Source organism: Lactuca saligna, chromosome 6 (assembly GCF_052625555.1).
Source record: "Lactuca saligna cultivar CGN05327 chromosome 6, ASM5262555v1, whole genome shotgun sequence".
Lineage (NCBI taxonomy): Eukaryota > Viridiplantae > Streptophyta > Magnoliopsida > Asterales > Asteraceae > Lactuca > Lactuca saligna.
Window position 1 is genome coordinate 1897008 of NC_136422.1, and position 21542 is coordinate 1918549.

Consider the following 21542-nt stretch of genomic DNA (forward strand, 5'->3'; position numbering starts at 1 on the left):
TTTATCATAGGTAGTTTTGCTCTCTTAGAACTAAGAACAAATATATACACCAATATTGTTCCTTGCTCTAAATGTGTGTAAACATAAAGTTGTTAAGGGATGATCCCAAGGTTGTTTTCATAAACTAAGAGATAAGAGACTAAGAGATTAACATCAAAAGTAAACCTTTACCTCTTTCTTGAAGATTTTGTGTTGCTCCTACAAAATCGACGCTCCATTTTATTACTTGGGATTAGTATTTGAAAGGATCTTATTACTTGGATCTTGATTCAAAACAAGAGGACTTAAAAAGAATCTTGAAATTGGTTTTAAAATGTTTGACGTGAAATTCAAACAATTAGATTACTTACGGGCTGTTTGATAACCTCATAACAGAATCACTCAGTCAACAATTAAACATGAAATCCAACACGTCTGATAAGCCTCTTCTAAACGGTTAAGAAACCCCATGTTCTCTGAACGATTAAGAGATTGGAATTACTAAAGTACCAAATTTTATGCTTCAAAGAGAACAATATGAATCAAATTGTAATTACTTTTGCGAAATAGCAAATGTCCCTAAACAAACCACGAAAACACACTATCACATCACTTGGACATTTCTTTTAACTTTTTTTTGGGTATTGGTATTACACAACAAAAAGAAAAAAAAAAAAAAAAAACTTGTTACAAGAGAAAGATGGACACTCAATGGTATCCTCTTCATAAAAACTATCACCCTCTTGATCAATACAACCCACCCTGTAAAAAAAAACTATACAATCCCACTCTCCAATCCTATGTTAATCTTTAAACAACAAAACAAAAAATATATCAAAAAAGAAAGCCTCGTATCTTTCTCTTTATCTGTATCTATACATGTATCTCCCTTTTGAACACAACTCCATCATTAACTCAAAAACCCAACATAATGGTTAGGGTTAGGTAGGTAATTCAGACAGTCTGAATGAGTGATAACGTCATCTTCCCTGTTACACCCTTGAACCCATTTCCAAGATTCTTTTGGAACTCTTTTTCTACTAAATCAACATCCAATTCATCAACAGCTAATCCCCAATAAAAAACAACATTCGGATCTTGTATGCTTTCATCAAAATACTCACTAGGGTTTGGATCACAAAAACTCTGCAATTCCAACTGCAACAACAAGATTCAAGAACATATATATATATATATAACCAAAATGTAAGAAAAGTATATATTTTTTAAAATTTTTTACCTTGACTAGAAGACCTGGAAACCTTGATTTCACCCATCCTACCCAATCCCCAAGCTCATCTTTTTTAGAACATGAAAGGGTAATTTTTAAAAAACGGTGGTAAATCTTTGAATAAGGGTAGGCTTCAAATAGGTTTCTCCAATCAAACTGTGGCTTCAATAAATCCTGCACCAATACAATAATTAAATGAATATACAGAAATGGAAATTATTTTTATTTTTGAAGTCTAAATAATTATGTACCTGAATAAGACAATATCCTCTGCGAAATTCGGTTTTAATTTTTGTAAAAGTGCTGTTTGTGATATTGGAATGGCAATACTCATGTGGGCTGCTAGGGAGCTGAATAGGCATTAAAGATCTTGTTTCTGGGTGATGACGTGGCAGCATTGATCCTTGTAGGATGACAGGTGTCGGCCATGGCCAAAAAGCAAAAGTCTTGAAAAAGATTGAAACCAGAGCAGCTAATAACCTCACATTTGGGTTTCTCTGACAAATAAAGGCTGATAAAACAGCCAAATGTACACCCCCAAAAAATCCAAATAACTGCATCATAAATTTAAAAAAAAAAAAAAAAATTATATTATAAAAATCAATAACAATATATTTCAATTAACAAGTAGAAAAAGAAATCCTTACATTACCATATACACCTCTCCTCTTTGCCCATAATTTAACACATCGCAGTAATTCCTGGAATATCTACAATAAAAAATATATATACATTTTAATTATAATTATATCCATAACATGAACATATTTAATTGATGAATGTATTTCATACCTTGACATTTGGAACAAGTTGCAGGATGCTATTGTTTGCACGTACACCAGATAAACTCTTCCAACTTGTTTCGTCAATTCCATTTAAGAACAAGGAGTTGAGTATATCAACATTCTAGCAAAATTAAATAAAAAATGTCATTATTTCAGTCAATTAATTAAAGAAAAGTCAAAAATAATAATAATAATAATCAAGCTGACCTCAGGAACAGTTGCTACTTGAAGTTGAGCATAAGGCAAATCGATTGAGATTCCTTCAAATTTGAATCTCATTAAAGGAACCTTTGCATCTTTAACACAATGAATATCTGACACTTCTACCCTTTTTGCAAGCATGTTGTGTAAAACGATGAAAAAATCCTCCTGTCCCACAATTAAAACGCAATATGATACTTTTACCCTTTTTAGAACCATGAATTGCATACAAATTAAATCAAGAAACAGATCAAATGACTTACTGTTAAAGAGGCAAACCAAGGGCCAACACAAAGAGCATCAATATCGGATTCTGCATTATGAACCTACACCAAATCTGAAAACAAATTAGGGCACAACCAAATCTTGATGAAATGAGAAATGAAAAAAAAGAACAAATTAAAAAGAAACTCACACCAAGTCCGTATGATCCATATGTTAATATAGTTGCTGAGGCAGCTCTAATATGATTTTCTGGCAGCCTGCGTAAGTAAGCTACGTTCTTAATCCATTTCATCACAATCTGAAAGAAATGTAGATAGACCCCAAGATTAAAAAACATCACGAGATTGCATCATGTGGTGTAAAAATTAGTTGGATTTCGAGCATTTACCTCTCTAAGTCTTCGAATAACATTGTTCCTCCTCTGTTCCTCTTCTTGAGAAGGCACAAGACCCTCATCGATTATAAGCTGTAAATAAAATTGCGAAGATTAACCAAGAGCCAAACTTTCACAAAAAAATAATTACTTCTTTGCTAAATCATTTCCAAGAAGAACCCAAAGCAAAGAACATTGAATTAGGGTTTTTGAAGTCGGTTACCTGTTGAAGAGTGATTGATCTAGCAAGTTCAATCTGAGCGACGACAGCGGGATGCAAAGCAAATCGCACCGGATACAACAGCTGAGGGTGATGATTATGTACGAAATTAGGGTTTATGATATTCAGTGACGAATAATTCGGAACAAGAGCAGCTCTCCCGGTCGGATCATTGTGATGGATGACATATGCCATACATAAAGCAAGAATCACTCAATCTTTTGAGAAAAGATCAAACTCAATAAAGTCTTTTAGGGTTTTCAGAAAGAAAACGAATTGACAACTTGGTTTAGAAAAAGAAAGAATTTACAGAACGAAAAGGGTAGCAAGAAAATTGAAAATTGAAGTGACAGGAAAGACCTGTAATCGGGATTTCTTTTGAAATATATAGTGAAATTGCAACGTTGTAAGAAAATGTACACGTGGAATGTGGACCCGTTTCCGCGCTTTCTCGAAGCTTCTTTTTTGAAAGGGTATCCCGTGTTTGAATATTCTTATATCTATGTTCGTCTTTTCCTTGCAAGACAAGTAATATATATGTTTATAAAATAAAACTAATTAACAAAAATAAATATGTTTAAACACTCTTTAAACTTTAGGAAAATTAAGTAACTACTCTTATAAATGAGTCATTTATTAATAATAACTAATTTTTTTTAAAAATTTAAAGAAGGACCATTGTCTTCGGTATAAAGCATTCTGAAGAAACACTATTCATTTCGGAGAAGCCGGTGGTAGGTATAGTTTGGAATCTAGAATCTGAACCCGTACATTTCAGATTGACATAGTCAATTTCGAAGTACTGTAGTCAAAACCATACATGTAGAACTGACATTCCGAACACATTTTATACACCAAAAAACTAGGTTTTCATTCTTTATATAGCATGTGTTATTTCATTTTGTTATTAATTACAACCAAAATTCATAATTCATTATAACTGCTTGAAATGAGTTTCACATACAATAACCATGAAGAAAAGTTCTCCAACTTGTTTGTTTACCTGCACTAACCTTATGCGGACAAACCCTCATAGTCACATGAACATCAAAACTGATGTTATGAATTGTTTCCAATTCTATCTATGGTTATAGGATGTGTGGTAAATTGATTTTGTTCCAAATTTCAATTGTTTATTTAAAATTTATAATGTTTTTACAAATAATTTTTAGTTTATATTGTATTTTATCCAAATTGTATAGTGTAGGGGGTTTATTGTAACTATTTCATATATATATATACACACACACACACACACTACATACGACAACCTCTGTTCTTTGAGGCTTTACCCTAAACAACATGTGCTCAAAACAACACAGATGGTAGCTGGTTTGACAACGGGACTGAAGGTGTCATCAAAGTCAAGGCCAGGAAGTTAAGAGAATCCCTGGGCGATAACCAACTATGTTGGCATGAGGGGGAGGGGGAACAAGCTCCCAAGTGTGGTTTGACTGGAGGGCAGTCATCTCAGAATCCATAATAGATTTCCAGTTTAGGTCACAAAGAGCCTAAGCAGTAGAGGGAGGGATAGGAGAAATGTCTGAAGTGGCTGACAAGTTAAAGATCTGTTTGGGTCGAAGAGACCTAATACGAGAGCGAGTAACCATAGGATGAGATGGGGGAGGGGAGGAGGGGTGGGGTTAAGAGATGAGGAAGGAGTAGTATATGGGTCACTAGGGAAAGATTCGGATGTGGAAGATACTTGAGAAGGTGATTCACTAGAAAGAGATGTAGGTGTGGAAGGAGTGATCGTGACCATAGGAGGAGAAGGAGTGATATCTTCTTTCTTCTCTATGTTGATGGCATTATCCTCACTGCTTCCACCACTACCCTTATCTCTCGTCTCTCTACTGAATTTCCTATGTCCGATTCGGGTTCTCTTTCGTTTTTCTTGGTATTGATGTATCATGTACTAATGAAGGTTTGTTCTTATCTCAGACCTCGTTTGCCAAGGAAATTTTGTCTCGTGCAGACATGTCCTCTTGCAATCCCAGTAGCACTCCCTCTGATATAAAATCTAAAATCTCTCCCTACGGATCTCCTGTCTCTGACTCTATTCTATATTGGAGCCTTGTCGGTGCTTTGCAATATCTTACCTTTACTCGTCCTTATATTGCATATGTTGTTCAACATATTTGTCTTTCATGCATGATCTGCATGAACCTCATATTCCTGCTCTCAAGTGTATCATTTGTTATCTTCAGGGTACTTTATCTAAGGGTCTTTTTCTTCGACCATCTTCCATTGATTGCTTGGTCTCCTATTCTGATGTTGATTAGGTCGGGTGTCCTCATACGCGTTGGTCCACACCTGGGTTTTTTGTTTACTTGGCAACAATCTCGTTTCTTGGTCCTCCAAACGTCAACATGTTGTTTCTCGATCCTCAACCGAGGCTGGGTATCGTGGGGTGGCAAATGTGGTTATTGAAGCTACTTGGCTTCACAATCTTCTTCTCAAGTTATCATGTCCATTATCTAAAGCTATGGTTGTGTTTTGTGATAATGTGAGTGGCATGTATTTGGCATCTGACCCTGTATAGCACCAACGTACAAAACATGTGTGAAATATATTTACATTTTGTTAGGGAACGTGTTGCTATTGGACATGTGCTTGTCTTGCACGTGCCATCAGCTCATTAGTTTGCAGATATATTTACTAAGGGTCTTTCTATACAGTTGTTTATGGATTTTCGGGACAATTTGAACATTTGTAAACCCCGTGCTCAAACTGAGGGGTGTGTTAGTTTATATCGTATTTTATCCAAACTGTATAGTACAGGGGGCCTTATTGTAACTATTATATATATATATATATATATATATATACACACACACACACACTGTAACCTCTATTCTTTGAGGCTTTACCCTAAACAACAATAATTATTTTATTTTTCCAAAAAAATTGCAGCTAGATGCATTCATAGGTTGCTTGTTAGTTGTCATCTTGGTATGTAGTGTCCCTCTAAGAGGGGACAACTTATAGAAAATGTTAATATCGATGGATATTTCCTAACATTCGTTAGAATGTACTCTGCATTGACATTCCAAATTCCTCCACGTTTTATCGATTAATGAATGCAATGTACCAATAATAATAATAGTCATTGAGGTAATTCGTGAGTACATTCAACAAATTTGTATTCAACGTGATGACATGAGAGGTAAAATACTATATAAGTATAGAATTATTATTTACTTGTAAAATTACCAAAAATCATAATGTTTATTTTTCAGAGAGGTTGACTAGTATATTCATCCCATATGCAGAGATAGTGCGTCAGAGGAGGACGTCCAAGTCTGTTTTGTGGCTGACAATAAAGATCTCATCCGACATTTTTTAAGTTTTTGATTTTAGAAAAACTTACGTTATAGATCTGAACCGTCACACATATTCATGAGGGAAATCACATAGTCTCGATATAACATGGTATAACATATGGTCATGTTATTGCGGCATCACTTTATTCAGACATCACAGATTTTTACCATAAATATATTATCGGTATTGATGTACATACTAGACGAAAAATATACATCACGTCCCCTTCCATCTGAATGGAAATACCATACTCAATCATGGTTGTTTTAATATCTATGTAACATGATATTTATTTTTAATCGCAATTAATTATGTTTGGATATCAATTTGAATGACGAAAGGAAATTATTATTGCCCTATTATTTTTTATATACTACAAAGAAAAAACATAACTCATAAATATCATGTCGTTATTTTAAGTACACATAACAAAAAATAGTTTTACCATTATAAAAAATAGGTAAGTTCTTTTTTCTTATAAAATTACAATCACAACTATGTTCCATATTTCCATGTCAAGTAGGATTTCAAAGTAGGATGTTGCAATCTCTAAACAAAATTTTAATGCTACGACAACCAAAATCAATATTAAAGAAGGGAAAAAAAGGCATTTCTTACAAAATCTTATACCCCTCCCACCCAAACATTTAAATACAGACTAAAAAATCACTAATAATATCAAACGAAAAGAAAAACTATAATCCAATAGCATATAATAAGAATAATAATTATCAAGAACCGAGCAGTTTCTTCCACCTGACATATCTAAGAAGGAGCAAAAAAAGCAAGAGAGAAGCAGTTGTTATGGCTCCAACAAATCATCGACATACGTAATATGCCAGAACAAGCAATTAACAACCATGAAACGAGCATTGTGCAACAGAAACGAAGAAGATATGTAACACCATGTCTTTTCACCGAAAAAATTTCTTTTACTTTAACCAATTATTATCAGAAAATCATCAACGAAAGTCTTATAAAAACATCATGGTTAGTTACTTAGAAAAACTTTCAAAAACAACCCATCAAAGTCCATAGTTGTAATAACCCAACAACACAAACACCAAAACGAAGTGTAAATGAAACATCACAAGAAGTCTCAAACCGGTATCATCACTGCCACTCAAAAGGACTATAACTACCCATAAGATCCCAACCTCACTAGGCCATTAATAATCAAACTACGTGCACCAATGCAAAGCGACAACAACCGGCAAGAAAACAAGTGTCAGCATCAACTCAGTGAGTCAATCTCAAACACATAAGCATGGAAATAAAGCATACACATATATCATGTTAAGTCATGAAACACATAAATCCATGAAGTATTCATTGATAAATCGATAAATATTAATATATACGTGTATACATTAATACGAACATTCTTTCATCGCAGTAATTATTAGTTTATTTGCTTCACTATAATTACGATCAATGTCCCTCGCTAAACTAGTGTCTATTTCATCGTAAATACTCCCCAAGTAAAGACCTTGTTCACTACTAACGTGACCTGGTGACCCAATGCACCAAATGGGGTGCGACTCCCATTCGTAACATTGTCCGTGGTTATCCGCATTCGCTACTCCAACTTTACATGTATGAGCACAATGCGTTGTTATTCTAGGGTGGTATTGAATACCTCCATGAGCATACCTACACCCAAATGTGATGTTTGATCTGGCGTTTCCGAGTAGTCAACATCACTCCAGTCCCGATACACCAACGTGCACGCGAACCATGTATCGAAATGGTAAACTAGAAAACCATTCAATGTTGACTTGGCTTAAGCTCTTTTCCTTTAACGATATCCTTCCACCGCGATATCCCATAAGGGCACGCACCTAAGTTAGGTTACTACCCTTTTACCCCCGCTATATGTATTCCCTTTTTATTTTAATTAATTAATTTCTCTCACATGGGAAAAACACACACCTCCTTTATATCATTATATAACCATGCAAGTGAATTATTATTATGATTAATTCATGGCATACAACATCTTCCAAACACACATCCAAGGTATATCAATACAAGTATAAATAACAACATGTGAAACATACAACGAGATACACCTTTCGATCAAACAACATCTAGCATGCATATCCTAGATTCATTCAAAGGTGACAAAACAAAAAAAATATAGCATGCATAACATCATAATATAAAAAAAAAATCCCTCACTTCTAGCATGGACCTAATCCTCATAATTTTCACCAAGTGTTTAAACTAAGGAATCTAGCATACAAGGCTTCCTAAACTCAGTTGCATTCATCAATAGCTTGACATGTCCATATTCTATCTAGTTCTACACATTTATATTTTACATCCCACAACATCAAATATACAATAATACAAATATAGATGCATTCACTCCTTCCAAACTAGTACTTAAACCACATAAGAAATGACTCGCCTCTAGTCCAAGTTATGTGGAGCTATGAATATAGGAAAACCAAATTCTCACTAGTAATCCAACCCCCCTAAAAGAATACCTAAGGAACTAATCAAAAACATATCATAAAAATTTAATTGATTTTGTCTAGACGAGTCTCATGTGATGGCCAAGGGGGTGTCACGTTGTGAGCTCATACTCCTTCGCGATTCAGGCTCGATCAGTTCCGCCATCACATCGTGGCACTAGGACATCCATATCGTGGCTCCAAATGTTCGTTAGGGTTTGACCAGTCAAGTCCATGTCATCACAACGTAACAAAGGTTTTTCTCACGTCGTGACTAACAAAACATCATGATTTCAATCATTCAAGGACCTAACCTCACGATGTGGCAAGGCAATGTTCACGTTGTGAGAACTGGTAGTTACAAATTTTTGATCATCGGTTGATCCCTTCCTTCTGCCCAATTTGGGTCCAATCAAAACCTCCATTGGGGTGTTCTTAAACCCTAAATACCCTTTCTAAGAGACCACAAAGATAGGGACAAGAGTGGGACAATCAAACACACCAAAATCAAGAATTTGCAGCATTCATGGCATCTCCCTGTGTGTGACTTGTAGGACAACAAAAGATGAACTTTAGATGGATGTATTACCCTATGGAAATCTAAAAATAAACCACCAAAAGGATGGTAAGGAAGTATTTGTATGAATTCCCACCAGAAGTCCACCAATTGTACCAAATATATCACCTTTATTCTTCACTTCAAGACACCACCAAGGGCAAGAACCCTAGAACACTCTCTCAAGAAGATGGAGGCTTAAGGTAGGGTTTGTTAGCTCTAAATGAGTGACTAATCCTGGATTAGGGTTAAGTGTGGTATAAATATGAGTCCATATTTCATATACCTCCCCCCCTAAGTGTGTAAAAATGACCCTATGAGCCATATACATAATAAAGGAATCATTTTCTTCACTTTATCCCCCTTAAGTTGATTTTAAACAATAGAAAAGTAACTTAACATGAGAATGTAACGCGACTAACCTCAATGGCAAAGTAGGAAAAATTCGGGTCGTTACAAGATATATCCAAAGAGAACGTGAAGCAGCCAACCAATGTCTCATGCATGATTATTTTGACGAGCATGCTCTCTCTCTCTCTCTCTCTCTCTCTCTCTCTCTCAAGGATATTATTTCCGCCAATGGCTCTGAATGCATAAAAATTTGTTTATGTGTATTGTCGAAGGCATGAGTAAAGAGTCTGAGTATATCCGACGACACATGAATGCAAGAGGTATGTTAAGCTTTAATCCTTGTTAAACAGCTAAATATCGTATTTGCCCAACCTAAATTCTAAATATCATGTTTGACCTTCTTAATGTTTTCTAATATTATATATACCCAAATCTATTTTTTGATTATTTTTTATTGATTTATAATTTTTTTACCATTTTAAAACCATAAAAGCTAAAAAAACATTTGTAATATACAATTTTGCCTTTGCTTCTAAACTCTAAAATCATACACACGTTAACCTGGGGATTATCGATCGCAGATTCATTGCGTCTTGCACTTTCCTTGTGATCGCAACTTCCTTCCATCTTGCAGCTTCCTTCCGATCGCAGCACACAACATTCGTCTTCCCCCTGTTATCGCAGACTCATATCATTGCATCTGGTAATGTCGACTTCAAGCTATTCCTATTTTCCATCTCTTCAATTTCGTTTTTAGGGTTCCTAGTCTCAGTTGTTCAAATTCTTTTAGCAATCAACTTAGTTATGTTGTATTTGATAGCTTAGTTGTTTTGATTTGAGCTGCAATCAAGTTTCCGGTGAACTTCGAACTTTTAATTTTTCCTATTATCTTCAACCTAAGTGAGCTTTGACCCCAATCGACCCAATCTAGTATGAAGTTCTTCACAAGTAATTGTTTTGTTAATTCGTTTTTGGTATTACATAAGCCTACCATGTATTTTGATGATTGCTAAATCTTTAAAAGTATGTTTTTTTTAATTCGATTTTGGTATTAGATCAGTTTACAAAATAAGCCTCACATGTCTACGATGCCAAGAAAGAAAGAGGCAATGAAAAAAGATAAGAAAGTTACTTTAGCTCATGAGATAAAAACCATTCCTAATTCTGAAGAATGTGAAAAAACCACAACCCCTCCTGTTTATGAACCTGAGAAGATCCCTATCCATGAAAATCAATGGTCTAAACCCTTCAAGTGGTAGTTAGTAATTACAACTTGTTACAATAATCAATAACAAATTAAAAAAACTCTTTTTGATTATCTTATAGGTGTCTTTTATAAAGAATGTGACTTGTGGTTGATGATTAGATTAGGTTGAGGAACAAAGAAAGATAAGAGAATGACTATTGATTTTATATATTTTGGTGGGAATCAATGTTTCTGCTTCCCGTTCCTTGTTATCTAGTATGTTGTTTATCTATTTTTCTCCTTAAATCTTTTGAGCAAATAGCACCAAATGGCAATAATGTTACCTATTCCCAATTTACCCTTGATGTAAGTTTGTCACCCTTAATTATTAAGTTTGACATGTTTCTTTGTTGATGCTGTTGTAGGTTTGACATCCAAAGCATGAACTATTTGACCGGTTACTAAAGCTGAAGTTGGGTTACAATCCATAAATGAAAACATACCTAATACCCTCATATTCACTACACAAACAGATTGATTTTTGAGGGAGTCTTTGCATTACCTTTACATGGTAATGAAGGGTTTCCAACATATTGTATCCAAGAGCATTCAATCAATAATTTGATCCACTACTCATCAAATGAAGAGATATAAAATAAGGGCTGAATTCAATAAATAGCGTTGTACTTTGAGAAATTCATAAGATATAGCATTGAACTTTCATAATTTTGTAATAGTTAATTACACTAGCTATATTTTTTATCTCAGTAATTTTTAATTGTAATATATACAATTTTTTTCCATAAAGAATATATGTGAAATTAATTATAGTTTGATCCCTGTTTTTTAAATTTGGTACTGATTACATTTTGGTGCTTATATTTTTTAAATTTACACTAATTACTATTTGGTCCTTATACTTTTTATTTTTTCAATTACTATAGTTTGGACCCCGGACTTTAAATTTTCAATTATTACAGTTTGGTCCCTGGTATTTAAATTTACACTTATGATAGTTTGGTCACTGGACTTTAAATTTGCACTTATTACAGTTTGGTCCCTAGTCTTTAAATTTGCACTATTATATGAATTTGACAACAAATACAAATCCATGAAAGAAAAAAAATATATATCAAAATATTTATTTATATCACATAATAACAAATAAAATCCATCAATTGAACCCTGATTAAGAACGTTTGCAACTTAAGCTAACAAAATTATCAAAAGGACCAACTAATTGCACAGACTTTTTTATGTAGACCTCAAAACTCCCAAATCGCCATGCGATTTTGTATCGTTTCCTAAAATGATAAAAAATTATTTTTATTGTTAGTATTGTCATTTACTGAAGAAAAAAAATGGAAATTTAAGTAAACTTTTAGAGGTGGCTTTTTGACTTTGATCGAAACTTTAAGATGCTGGATTTTTACATGTTTTTTGACGGTGTCCATACTTACCACATCATGGACACTTGTGTCATCCGGGTGGGCGTTTGATAATAGGCGGATGTATTTTCTCCCCATTTTTTTTTGCACCCATTGATCCAGTCCGTGCATCGGAGCAATTTGAAAAGCATATGCAGATTTAAATTTATCTATAGTGAAATATGGATCAACATATTTTTCCCAGTTAGCATCCCTTATAAAAGCAATAAAAGTCGCTGCATGTACACATGGTCGACCCTGAACTTGCCACACTCGACAACTACATTTTCTTTCATCTAGGTTGACCTCCCTACGTGTTCCCTTGTACTTCACTTCAGCTTGATTCTCATAACTTCTAGTAACTTCATATTCACCCAAGTTCTATATGAAAACTAAAAACATATATATTTTAGATATATGTATTGTTGAAGTAAAAACTAAAACAAATATAGTCATTCAACTTAATTATTTAACATGCTTACCTTAGCGATGTCGTTGAGATGATTTTTAGCAAAAGGAACCAATAAACCATTCCATGTATTCACCAAACTCCTTTTCTTATCAAACCATTTCATAATCTTTTCCCTGATTGCGTCAAGGAGATCAAGCACGGGTTTATAACGCAATTTAGCAATCCAAGAATTAAATGTTTCTAAAACATTATTAGTGATGTAATCACACTTGGAAGTAGTTCCTAACCTACTTCTACTCCAAAGTTTTTTGTGGTTGGTATTTAGATATGAAATGGCATCTTCATTTTTATCACTAATTTCCTTCAATAACCTGCCATGCTCACTAGGACAATAGGTTTTCACAGCAGCCCATAGTTTAGTGTTAAAGAAGTCACCACGAAAGTGTTTCTTGAAGTTGCTATATAAGTGCCTTATAAATTCTCTATGCTCAACATTAGGATAAACATTCATGATGGCTAATTCTAACCCCTTTTGCATGTCTGATGAGATAACAAGAATGCATGTCTGATGAGATAACAAGACCATTTGGTGTTCCAATTCAAGCACACAATATGCTATTAGAAAGATAGAATTGTTATCATCAATACCAGTTGCAGCAACTAGTACACCATTAAACTTTACTTTTAAATGCCAAGCATCAAGACCAATATACGAATGACAACCAGCAACAACCCCTCTAGAACAAGTTGTTACACAAATAAAAACCTTTCGAAAAGTTTATTTCCACCAACTCTGTCAAAGTCAATTTCAACAACGTTTTCTTCTTTCCTTTTGTAATAGTTCTTATCTAAATTCGTCTATTTTCATGAAAGAGTCTTCCCACTTACCATACAAGTCAGTATAAGCTTGCTCTTTCCCTTTAAAAACTTTTAGGTACGGCATGTCAACATTGTAAGTTTTCATAATCCAATTTCTAAGCTCATATGGAGAGACATCCCCATCAGATTTCAACTTGTCAGTTACTACATTTGCAATCCAACCTTGAGTGACAAGCTTATTGCCACCCTTGTTGCTTCGAGTGCAAATATGTACTTCTACCATTTTCTTAACCTAAAAAAAGAATTAAATAAACATAAATATATTTTTAATATAAAGCATGTTAAATATAACTTAACATATACACTTACTTCAAAGGTAACTTAATAGAAGCATGACTTCTCCACTCACACTCTAGATTTTCACACCATGTATTGAATCGTGTCGGGTCACTTTTCTGAATGTAGTAGGTAAACTCATTTATGACCACAACCGGCCTTATTGTTTTAGTAGTTAAGATAGGGCTTAGGGCCCCCAATTGTAAGGGCCCCGATTTCTTTCGATCCAAGCTTATTAGTTTCCAAAAAAATCACACGTATTGCATTCTTCAAGTGACGAATAGCGATTAAACTTCCAAAAAATCATGTGTTGTTCTTCACGATCTTCTTCCTTCTTCAATCTTCATTCTCGGTTAAGGTTTCCCAATTGCTAAAAAATCACTAATCTTGATGATCTGATGCAGTAATGCTATTCTGCTGTCATTGAAAAGGTATGCTTGTATTTTCACTTTTCAATTTTGATTCTTCTGTTATCTCTAATTATCTAGTTGGGGTTAATAGCCAATTGAATGAATTAATTAGGGTTAATGATACAATCATGGATGTCATTTGTTAAAGGACTGATTCATATGTAATGGATAATATCTTCTGGTTCATGGATTGTTTTATGTTTGAAAATACTGATTCATGGATTGTTACACTATTTGATTTCGAGTATCCCATACTTGTATTAGTTTCTTTTTACAATGCTTTCACCCAGCAGAAAGAACGAAACAAAAGGGTGCATGATAAATCTCCATGAAGTCCCCGTAGTTTGAAGAGAAACCCTTTTAAACCCTTCAACTTCTAGTAAGCTTCACAAACTAACTCCCATCAGCTGTATTAACCTTTTTTGAATGATTTTTTTTTTCATAATAAATTAACTTTTTTTGCAATCTAATGAATGATTTTTTTTTCATAAGAAACTAACATTTGAAAGTATTGGTCTATTTGACAATGTTTTGTTCGCTATTAATGAGAGAATAACGTGGAATTGCATGTGAGATTTCAATTAGATTGTATATAATTGATTTTATTAGAAATATAGCATCCAAAATAGAAAAAGTTTTTAATTTATATTTTTGGTGTCACATAACCGTTAACTTGATTACTTAAAAAATGCTAGAAAAACTAACTTTATGTCATAAAATATATTCACAGAAAACATAAACATAAACATAAAAAAAAAATTAAAAAAATTAACTCCGCCATTTGTAAACTTTTCAGTTTATTATTGCTTGTCTCAAGCCCGGATAAAGGAGGACGGTTTATAATATTAAGTATAGTAAATGTCAAAGGGTCCCACATTTTTTGGTTCACTTAAAGCCCCCAAACTGGTTGAGCTGGCCCTGTTTATGACTGCAAAGTGGTTCAAAGCTCTCCTAAGATCAACCACGTTTTCAAATTTTGAGATGACTTCCATTATTATACTATTCTTACTAAATGAGTTAACTTCATCATCATCATTCACTAGACCGTCTTGATTATCATAACTAGATGACTATGATAGCTTTCTTCACTAGGATAAAGGTCTGCATCATACTCCTCGTGTGATTCATCTCTGTTGGCACATAGATGGTTAGTATGGATATTGGAGTCGAGGTTATTCTCTGTTGTCACATAAATGGTTACTTGTTTCTCACTTCCATACATGCTAAGCATAGCCATGAACTTTTCATCAGAATCAAGCTCAATAATGATTTGTCTGGTTCATACCTGTCAACGTACAGAATATAAAATTTTAGGTTGTTCTTTGATGAATAACGCTTTATCACTTCTTCGTGTAGTTGACTTAAATTGTATAAAGTTGTGTCTATGTGGATAAATTTTTGAGAGCCAAAGCAATATATTTGCCTACAACTGTTCTTCGTTAGCCGAAAGTAACCCTCATATTTTATTTTTAACTTGAACTTGGATGTTGGTACACTTGAAATTGAAACTAATTAGAGAAACAATCATACAATTTTGCAAAGGTTTAATAAATTAAAATTAAGATATTCACATAAACATACTCGATTATTGGAGATGTAGCCATGCTTTTCCATATTGGTTTTGATGTGTCATGAAGGGTAATATATTCTGTTTGACAATGATCTTCTGACATTGGTTTGTATCGCGTCTATAACATAATTTTAAACCGGCGATAAGAAAAACAAATATAAAGGTATAACAAATACCAAATGTATGCTTTATAATTCACAAAGAATGTTCAATTTAAAAAGAATTCATATTGCACATTAGTTCATTACTTGTAATCAAACATTCAATGACAAAGAAAGCCAACATATAATATGCAAAATAGTTTTAATTCAACAATAACAAAAAAACATATAGAGATAGCCCGTTGATTGTAATCACATTCATTTTTCACATTATATCTTCAGTTGTAATAACATTCAATGTTTAATTGACAAAGAAAGCCAACAAACAACCTACTAATTGTACCCGATCAGTCAACAAATAATATGCCAACCAGTTTTACTTAATCATGAATATAAAAACCATAGAGATAACCTGTTGATTGTAATCACATTCATATTGCACATTATATCATCAATTGTAATCACATTCAATATTTAATTGACAAACAAAGCTAACAAATAACCTACTGATTATATCCGATTACACATGTGTTGATCACACATTCTCAGGTTTTAAGTTATTCATCCGTTGTAATCATGAATTGAATGTTCAATTCACAAATAAAGCCAAAAAATAACCTGATAATCGTCCCAATTTCAACAGGGAAGAGGCGAGAAGGCTGAAAAGAAGTCGGTGTTATGTGTTTTTTTGATCGACATGATCTTCTGCGATCGCAGCAGCGAGGTAAAGGGTTTATGCGATTTAGAGAGTAAGGGTATTCTTGTCCATTTAGTTATTTTTTCAATCTTAATGATTTTAAATTGTAAAAAATGATTATTAAATAGCAAAATCTATTTAAAATTTAGATTTGGGTAAATATGATATTTTAAAACATTAAGAAAGATAAATATGATATTTAATGTTTGGGTCGGGCAAATACGATATTTAGATGTTTAACAAATGTATATAGGAAATTCTGCCATTAAAAATGTACAACTGTATTTTGTATGCTAGAATATGACACCCACCCCGATGCACTAGATGAGAGTTTTAGGATGTTTGCATATATCACGTGATAAAGTCTTCATGAATTTTACAGATCTATTATGTCTGTGTACGGTCCATGTTATTTGTGTTATCCTACTTTCGGTGACATACAAAAGTTATATGATCATCATGCGAATGTGCATCACTTTCCTGTGATGTTAGAAATTTTAGATTGCATGTATTGGAGATGGAAATTGTGTCCAAATGCACATCATGGGCAATTCATAAAGGACAATTATCATTATATGACGGTTATACTTGAAGCTATAGCCTCACATGATTTATGGTTATGGAATGTATACTTTGGTAGTCTCGGCTCGATTAATTACGTTAATATTTTCAATTATTCACCAATATTTAGCAAAATATATAACGATACTGTCTCAGATTCGTCATTTGTACTTCGAGGAACAAAATACAAATTTGGGTACTATCTTGTCCATCGGATCTATCAATGACGTTTTGGTTTTTTGTTAAAACTTTTTCGTGTCCGGATGACCCTCAAAGGTCAAGATTTAAGAGAGTCAAAGAAAAAAAATCAGGAAAGACATCGAACGAGCGTTTGAAGCACTTAAAACTATTGTCAAATACTTTCCAAAGCATCGTTGTTTAGTGATGTAAAAACTATGACATATGTGACATATACATTATGTATCATATTACATAATAATATGATATATAACATGAAGGAAACACGATATGTGCCTACGATGAGAATGAAGTCATCACCAAGACGCAAACACTAGCATATGGTGGTCAAGAATGGATAAGAAGAATGAGGATAATCAATAATGCATAAATCATTCTGATCTTCGCCGCCATTTGACCGATGATCTTTGGATGATTGATAATCTTGATCTTAAATTCTTAATATACCACCGGAAGATGAATCGGAAGACCAATATTTGGACGAAGACCCTTTGTTTTAGTTATGATGTGTTGTTTTTTTTATGTAATAAGTCGTGTTTCTAGTTATTAAGTTATGTTTTAATTTATTAAGGCATATTTTAAGTTTTGATTTATTGTAACATTTTTATTTAATATAAAATGTTTGTCTTTTATAAAAAATAAAATTTATTTAAGTTGGGAAAAAAAATCAAAAATACATATAGTGTGTTAGGCATGATACGAGTTCTTATGAAATGTTAAGTAAAACATGCTATTTAAGTGAGCACAAAAAATAATGTGACAATTTGCTATGCTTATGTAGCAGTGGATATAGTTAGGGCTGTAAACGAACTGAACGTTCGGCGAACTGTTCGGCGGGAAGTTCGTTTATGTTCGTTTATTTAATAAATGAACGAACATGAACAAAAATTATCGTTCGTTTAGTTAAACGAACGAACATGAACAATGGTCTCGTTCGTTCATTTATGTTCGTGAACGTTCGTTTATGATGTTTGTTTACGTTCGTTTATGTTCGTTCGTTTAAGTTTATTTATATTCATCTATATTCAATTATTTTTTATTATATTGTTATATTATATGTTCGTTTATGTTCATATATGTTCAATTGTGTGTGTGTGTTTTTTTTTAATCTTTGTTTGTTTAGCATATTCACGAACATGAACAAAGTAATTTGTTAAACGAACGAATATGAACAAGAAAATCTCGTTCGTTTATCCGTTCGTGTTCGTTTGTTGTTCGGCAAACTTGTTCGTGTTCGTTTTGTTCGTTTACAGCCCTAGATATAGTGATCAAGTTGATCAATACGATTTAAAACACCAAGTGGACTTTCTAAATAAGAAAAAAAAATGTACAACTACAACATAGTACAATCCAAGATAACTCTAATATTAGTCTAGTTTCTTGAACGATTTATGATATCATCTTCAGCATGCAAACTCACTCCACTGATTTTTCTGATTATCAAACAAAAACCAACAATTGGTGTTTGTTGCCTCTAAACAACGCTCACTAGGGATGAGAATTTGGTCCGAAAACCCGAACCGAAATAGATCCGAATAAGCAATTCGATTCGGTTTTCGGGTATCTATATAAGGCTTATTCGGTTTTCAGGTTATTCGGTTCGGGTTACCCGAATAAGGGCTTATTCGGTCCAAAAGGACCGAACCGAATATGAAAAGTCACATTTTTTCCCTAACATGATTGCTTATTCGATCTTCTTTTCTATCGATCGTTACCCAACAAAACCCACGTAACACACCAAAAAAATCAACAGAATCGAATTCGATCATCCGTATTACACCAAATCGACGAGTTGACGACATTACTATTTGATCGATTGAGGTTTTCTCATCCTTGCGACATTACTCTTTGATCGACAGTTGCGGCTACTGCCCTTGCGACTTACGATAACCTAGGCTCATTGATCGATCATCACCGGTTCAAAGTTCAAACTTCAAAGTCCATTCACGATAAGAAAAAAAAGGCGGCCCTTGCGTCTGGAAAAAATAATCGTCTCATCATCGTTGTTTTCTAGTTTCTACTATGATTAAACTCCATTCAAGTCATACAAAATACAATATTTATAATCACATTGTAAATGTTATTTGTAAATGTTATTCGGTTTATTCGGGTTATTTGGTTCCTTAATCATCTTCTACATGTTATTTGGGTTATTCGGGTCGGAACCGAATCAAACCGAATAATACCCGAACCGAACCCAACCTGTATTGCTTATTTGGTTCGGTTTTCGGTTCATACAAGTACCCTTATTCGGTTTTCGGTTTATTCGGGTTCAGGTCGGTTCGGTTCGGTTCCGACCCGAATAACATCCCTAACGCTCACTACCAAGAAAGCAGATGCTATTCTTCACCACATTAATAGTGACAATTTCTATTTTCTACCATAAATCGTTTACATGATTCTTATATTATACACTTTTTTTTTATCTGCAATTTGAATTCAAGAATTTCTGCCAAGAAAATCGATGCAAATAATACCATCACACGAATATATACAAATTAATACGAAGATCCAAGTTACAGAGTACAACCGCAGAAGACGAAGTAACAACCAAGCATAAGTGCAAGAACAAGAGACTTTACCGCCATGATGACGTTCCAGAGCACATCATCGACGATCCAAGTATCCAGTCGTCGGAAGCTTTCGCCGATGGTGATTTGGGAAAGATTATGTGAAGTCCAGCTCCAACCGGTGGTGAAGTAAGAGAAGACGATGTTGATTCCGTTTTCATCGAATTCAAGCCGCCGGAAAATCGAACGCCAGAGACACATATCTGGAATCAAACTATAAGCGGTGGCGTGATTTGGATATATATTTTTACGAAAAGGAAATGTTGAGAGGCAGAGAGGCAGAGAGAACACGGTGGCGGATGATCAATTATTACTTACTTGCACGATATTTTCCTTTTATTGGCTAATTTGCGAGTCATGACGTGACAAATTACATGTAAAATCTTATCTATCATCATTAGTTAGTATATGAAAAGTTATATTATAAATTTATAATTTAAACTATACTAGTTTGTATGGGTTTTTTTTTTTTGGATAACAATAATAAACTATACGAGTCAGCTTTGTTGACCAAGACAAATCTGTATATGGTTGAGTTTTTGGCCGTAGAGAACAATTGATCAAGGGAGAACAAAAGGACTATACATTTAAATGTTAGACGAGAATGCATCCCATCATAGCAAAAAACCTACCAATTTTTTCGTATTTTTTATATTTAAGATTTATTTTTTATCAAAAAAATAACCGAATATATGAAAATTCATAACTTTTTTTTATCATATTTTCATAGACATCTGTATTTATATATAAAAAATGATTTTTTTTTTCGAAAAAAACTCACTTCACTTTGTTATTATTATTAATATTTATGCTTATTTTATATATATATATATATATATATATATATATATATATATATATATATATATATATATATATATATATATATAGAAGTAAGTTCATGCGAAAATATAAATATCCTGCGAAAACGCGAAAACAGATTTTATCTTATGAAAATTAAACACATGTACTATAAAAAAATAATTTTATTAGCAATAAATTAAAGATAGTAAGTTTGAATTGGATGGTGTTATGGTAATATAGATTTAAAGACGGTTTTTATAATTATATTTTTTTCACGTCTTTAATCATTTTTAAATTCATGTTTTCATGATAAAAATGTTAAAAATCATACTTTGCTAATATGAAACAGTTTATCATCTATCATCGATTATCATCATGTATTTCAAAGTTTGGATGAATTATTTTCCAAAATATAATGTTGAGGTGATATAATATCATAGGTTTTTCTTGTTTTCACGTTTTCGCAAATTATTTGCATTTTCGCATGAACCCTCCCCTATATATATATATATATATATATATATATATATATATATATATATATATATATATATATATATATTCATAATTTTTTGTGTTTTTAAATAAATATTCATATTGATATAATTTTTTTTCCGCTTTACTCAGATTCACATTGTGAACAAATTCACATCGTGAATATGATATGTATATAATTTTGTTTTTAATATTCACAATGTGAATTTTACTTAGTATTTTAACACTTTTGATCATTCATAAATTAATTTA

At 33.0% G+C, this 21542-nt stretch overlaps 3 protein-coding genes and 1 long non-coding RNA gene across 5 annotated transcripts; 1 reads left to right on the plus strand and 3 right to left on the minus strand.

Annotated features, from left to right (window-relative positions):
- Window positions 1-517: 517 nt before the first annotated feature.
- PAPS3 (poly(A) polymerase 3) lies at window positions 518-3371 on the minus strand. Its single transcript, XM_078961393.1, has 10 exons — window positions 3018-3371; window positions 2810-2887; window positions 2612-2719; window positions 2460-2522; window positions 2203-2364; window positions 2003-2116; window positions 1858-1920; window positions 1462-1764; window positions 1220-1384; window positions 518-1137 (listed from the first exon to the last, which is right to left on the minus strand). The coding sequence occupies exons 1-10, from the start codon at window positions 3207-3209 to the stop codon at window positions 934-936; spliced, it is 1452 nt and encodes a 483-aa protein (XP_078817519.1). The 5' UTR covers window positions 3210-3371; the 3' UTR covers window positions 518-933.
- A 6863-nt stretch (window positions 3372-10234) lies between these two features.
- LOC145001672 (uncharacterized) lies at window positions 10235-11741 on the plus strand. The gene is made up of 2 exons (XR_013661678.1): window positions 10235-10407; window positions 11316-11741. It is a non-coding gene; the product is annotated as an uncharacterized LOC145001672 (long non-coding RNA).
- Window positions 11742-12155: 414 nt separating this feature from the next.
- On the minus strand, window positions 12156-13831 carry LOC145000710 (uncharacterized). The gene is made up of 4 exons (XM_078959976.1): window positions 13623-13831; window positions 12800-13466; window positions 12351-12698; window positions 12156-12194 (listed from the first exon to the last, which is right to left on the minus strand). Exons 1-4 carry the CDS (start codon window positions 13829-13831, stop codon window positions 12156-12158), a joined length of 1263 nt encoding a protein of 420 aa, XP_078816102.1.
- Window positions 13832-15118: 1287 nt separating this feature from the next.
- Window positions 15119-20369, minus strand: LOC144999997 (uncharacterized). Of its 2 annotated transcripts, XM_078959137.1 has the most exons (3): window positions 20004-20369; window positions 15876-15982; window positions 15119-15579 (listed from the first exon to the last, which is right to left on the minus strand). In XM_078959137.1, the coding sequence occupies exons 1-3, from the start codon at window positions 20190-20192 to the stop codon at window positions 15492-15494; spliced, it is 384 nt and encodes a 127-aa protein (XP_078815263.1). In that variant the 5' UTR covers window positions 20193-20369; the 3' UTR covers window positions 15119-15491. The 2 variants fall into 2 exon arrangements, 1 of the variants encoding a protein (XP_078815263.1); XR_013661079.1 differs by lacking the exons at window positions 15119-15579; window positions 15876-15982 and adding an exon at window positions 18729-19397 and having other exon boundaries at window positions 20004-20119.
- Window positions 20370-21542: the final 1173 nt, after the last annotated feature.

Coding starts and splice junctions, on each gene's coding strand:
- LOC145000710 (XM_078959976.1), bottom strand. CDS start 13,831: ATGGTAGAAGTACATATTTGCACTCGAAGCAACAAGGGTGGCAATAAG. Junction 12,699..12,799: donor ATCTCAACGACATCGCTAAG/GTAAGCATGTTA, acceptor GTTTTCATATAG/AACTTGGGTGAATATGAAGT. Junction 12,195..12,350: donor ACACAAGTGTCCATGATGTG/GTAAGTATGGAC, acceptor TTATCATTTTAG/GAAACGATACAAAATCGCAT.
- PAPS3 (XM_078961393.1), bottom strand. CDS start 3,209: ATGGCATATGTCATCCATCACAATGATCCGACCGGGAGAGCTGCTCTT. Junction 2,523..2,611: donor ATGGATCATACGGACTTGGT/GTGAGTTTCTTT, acceptor GATTTGGTGTAG/GTTCATAATGCAGAATCCGA. Junction 1,138..1,219: donor TTCCAGGTCTTCTAGTCAAG/GTAAAAAATTTT, acceptor TTGTTGTTGCAG/TTGGAATTGCAGAGTTTTTG.
- LOC144999997 (XM_078959137.1), bottom strand. CDS start 20,192: ATGTGTCTCTGGCGTTCGATTTTCCGGCGGCTTGAATTCGATGAAAAC. Junction 15,983..20,003: donor TCTGGAACGTCATCATGGCG/GTAAAGTCTCTT, acceptor ATTATGTTATAG/ACGCGATACAAACCAATGTC. Junction 15,580..15,875: donor GCTACATCTCCAATAATCGA/GTATGTTTATGT, acceptor GTACGTTGACAG/GTATGAACCAGACAAATCAT.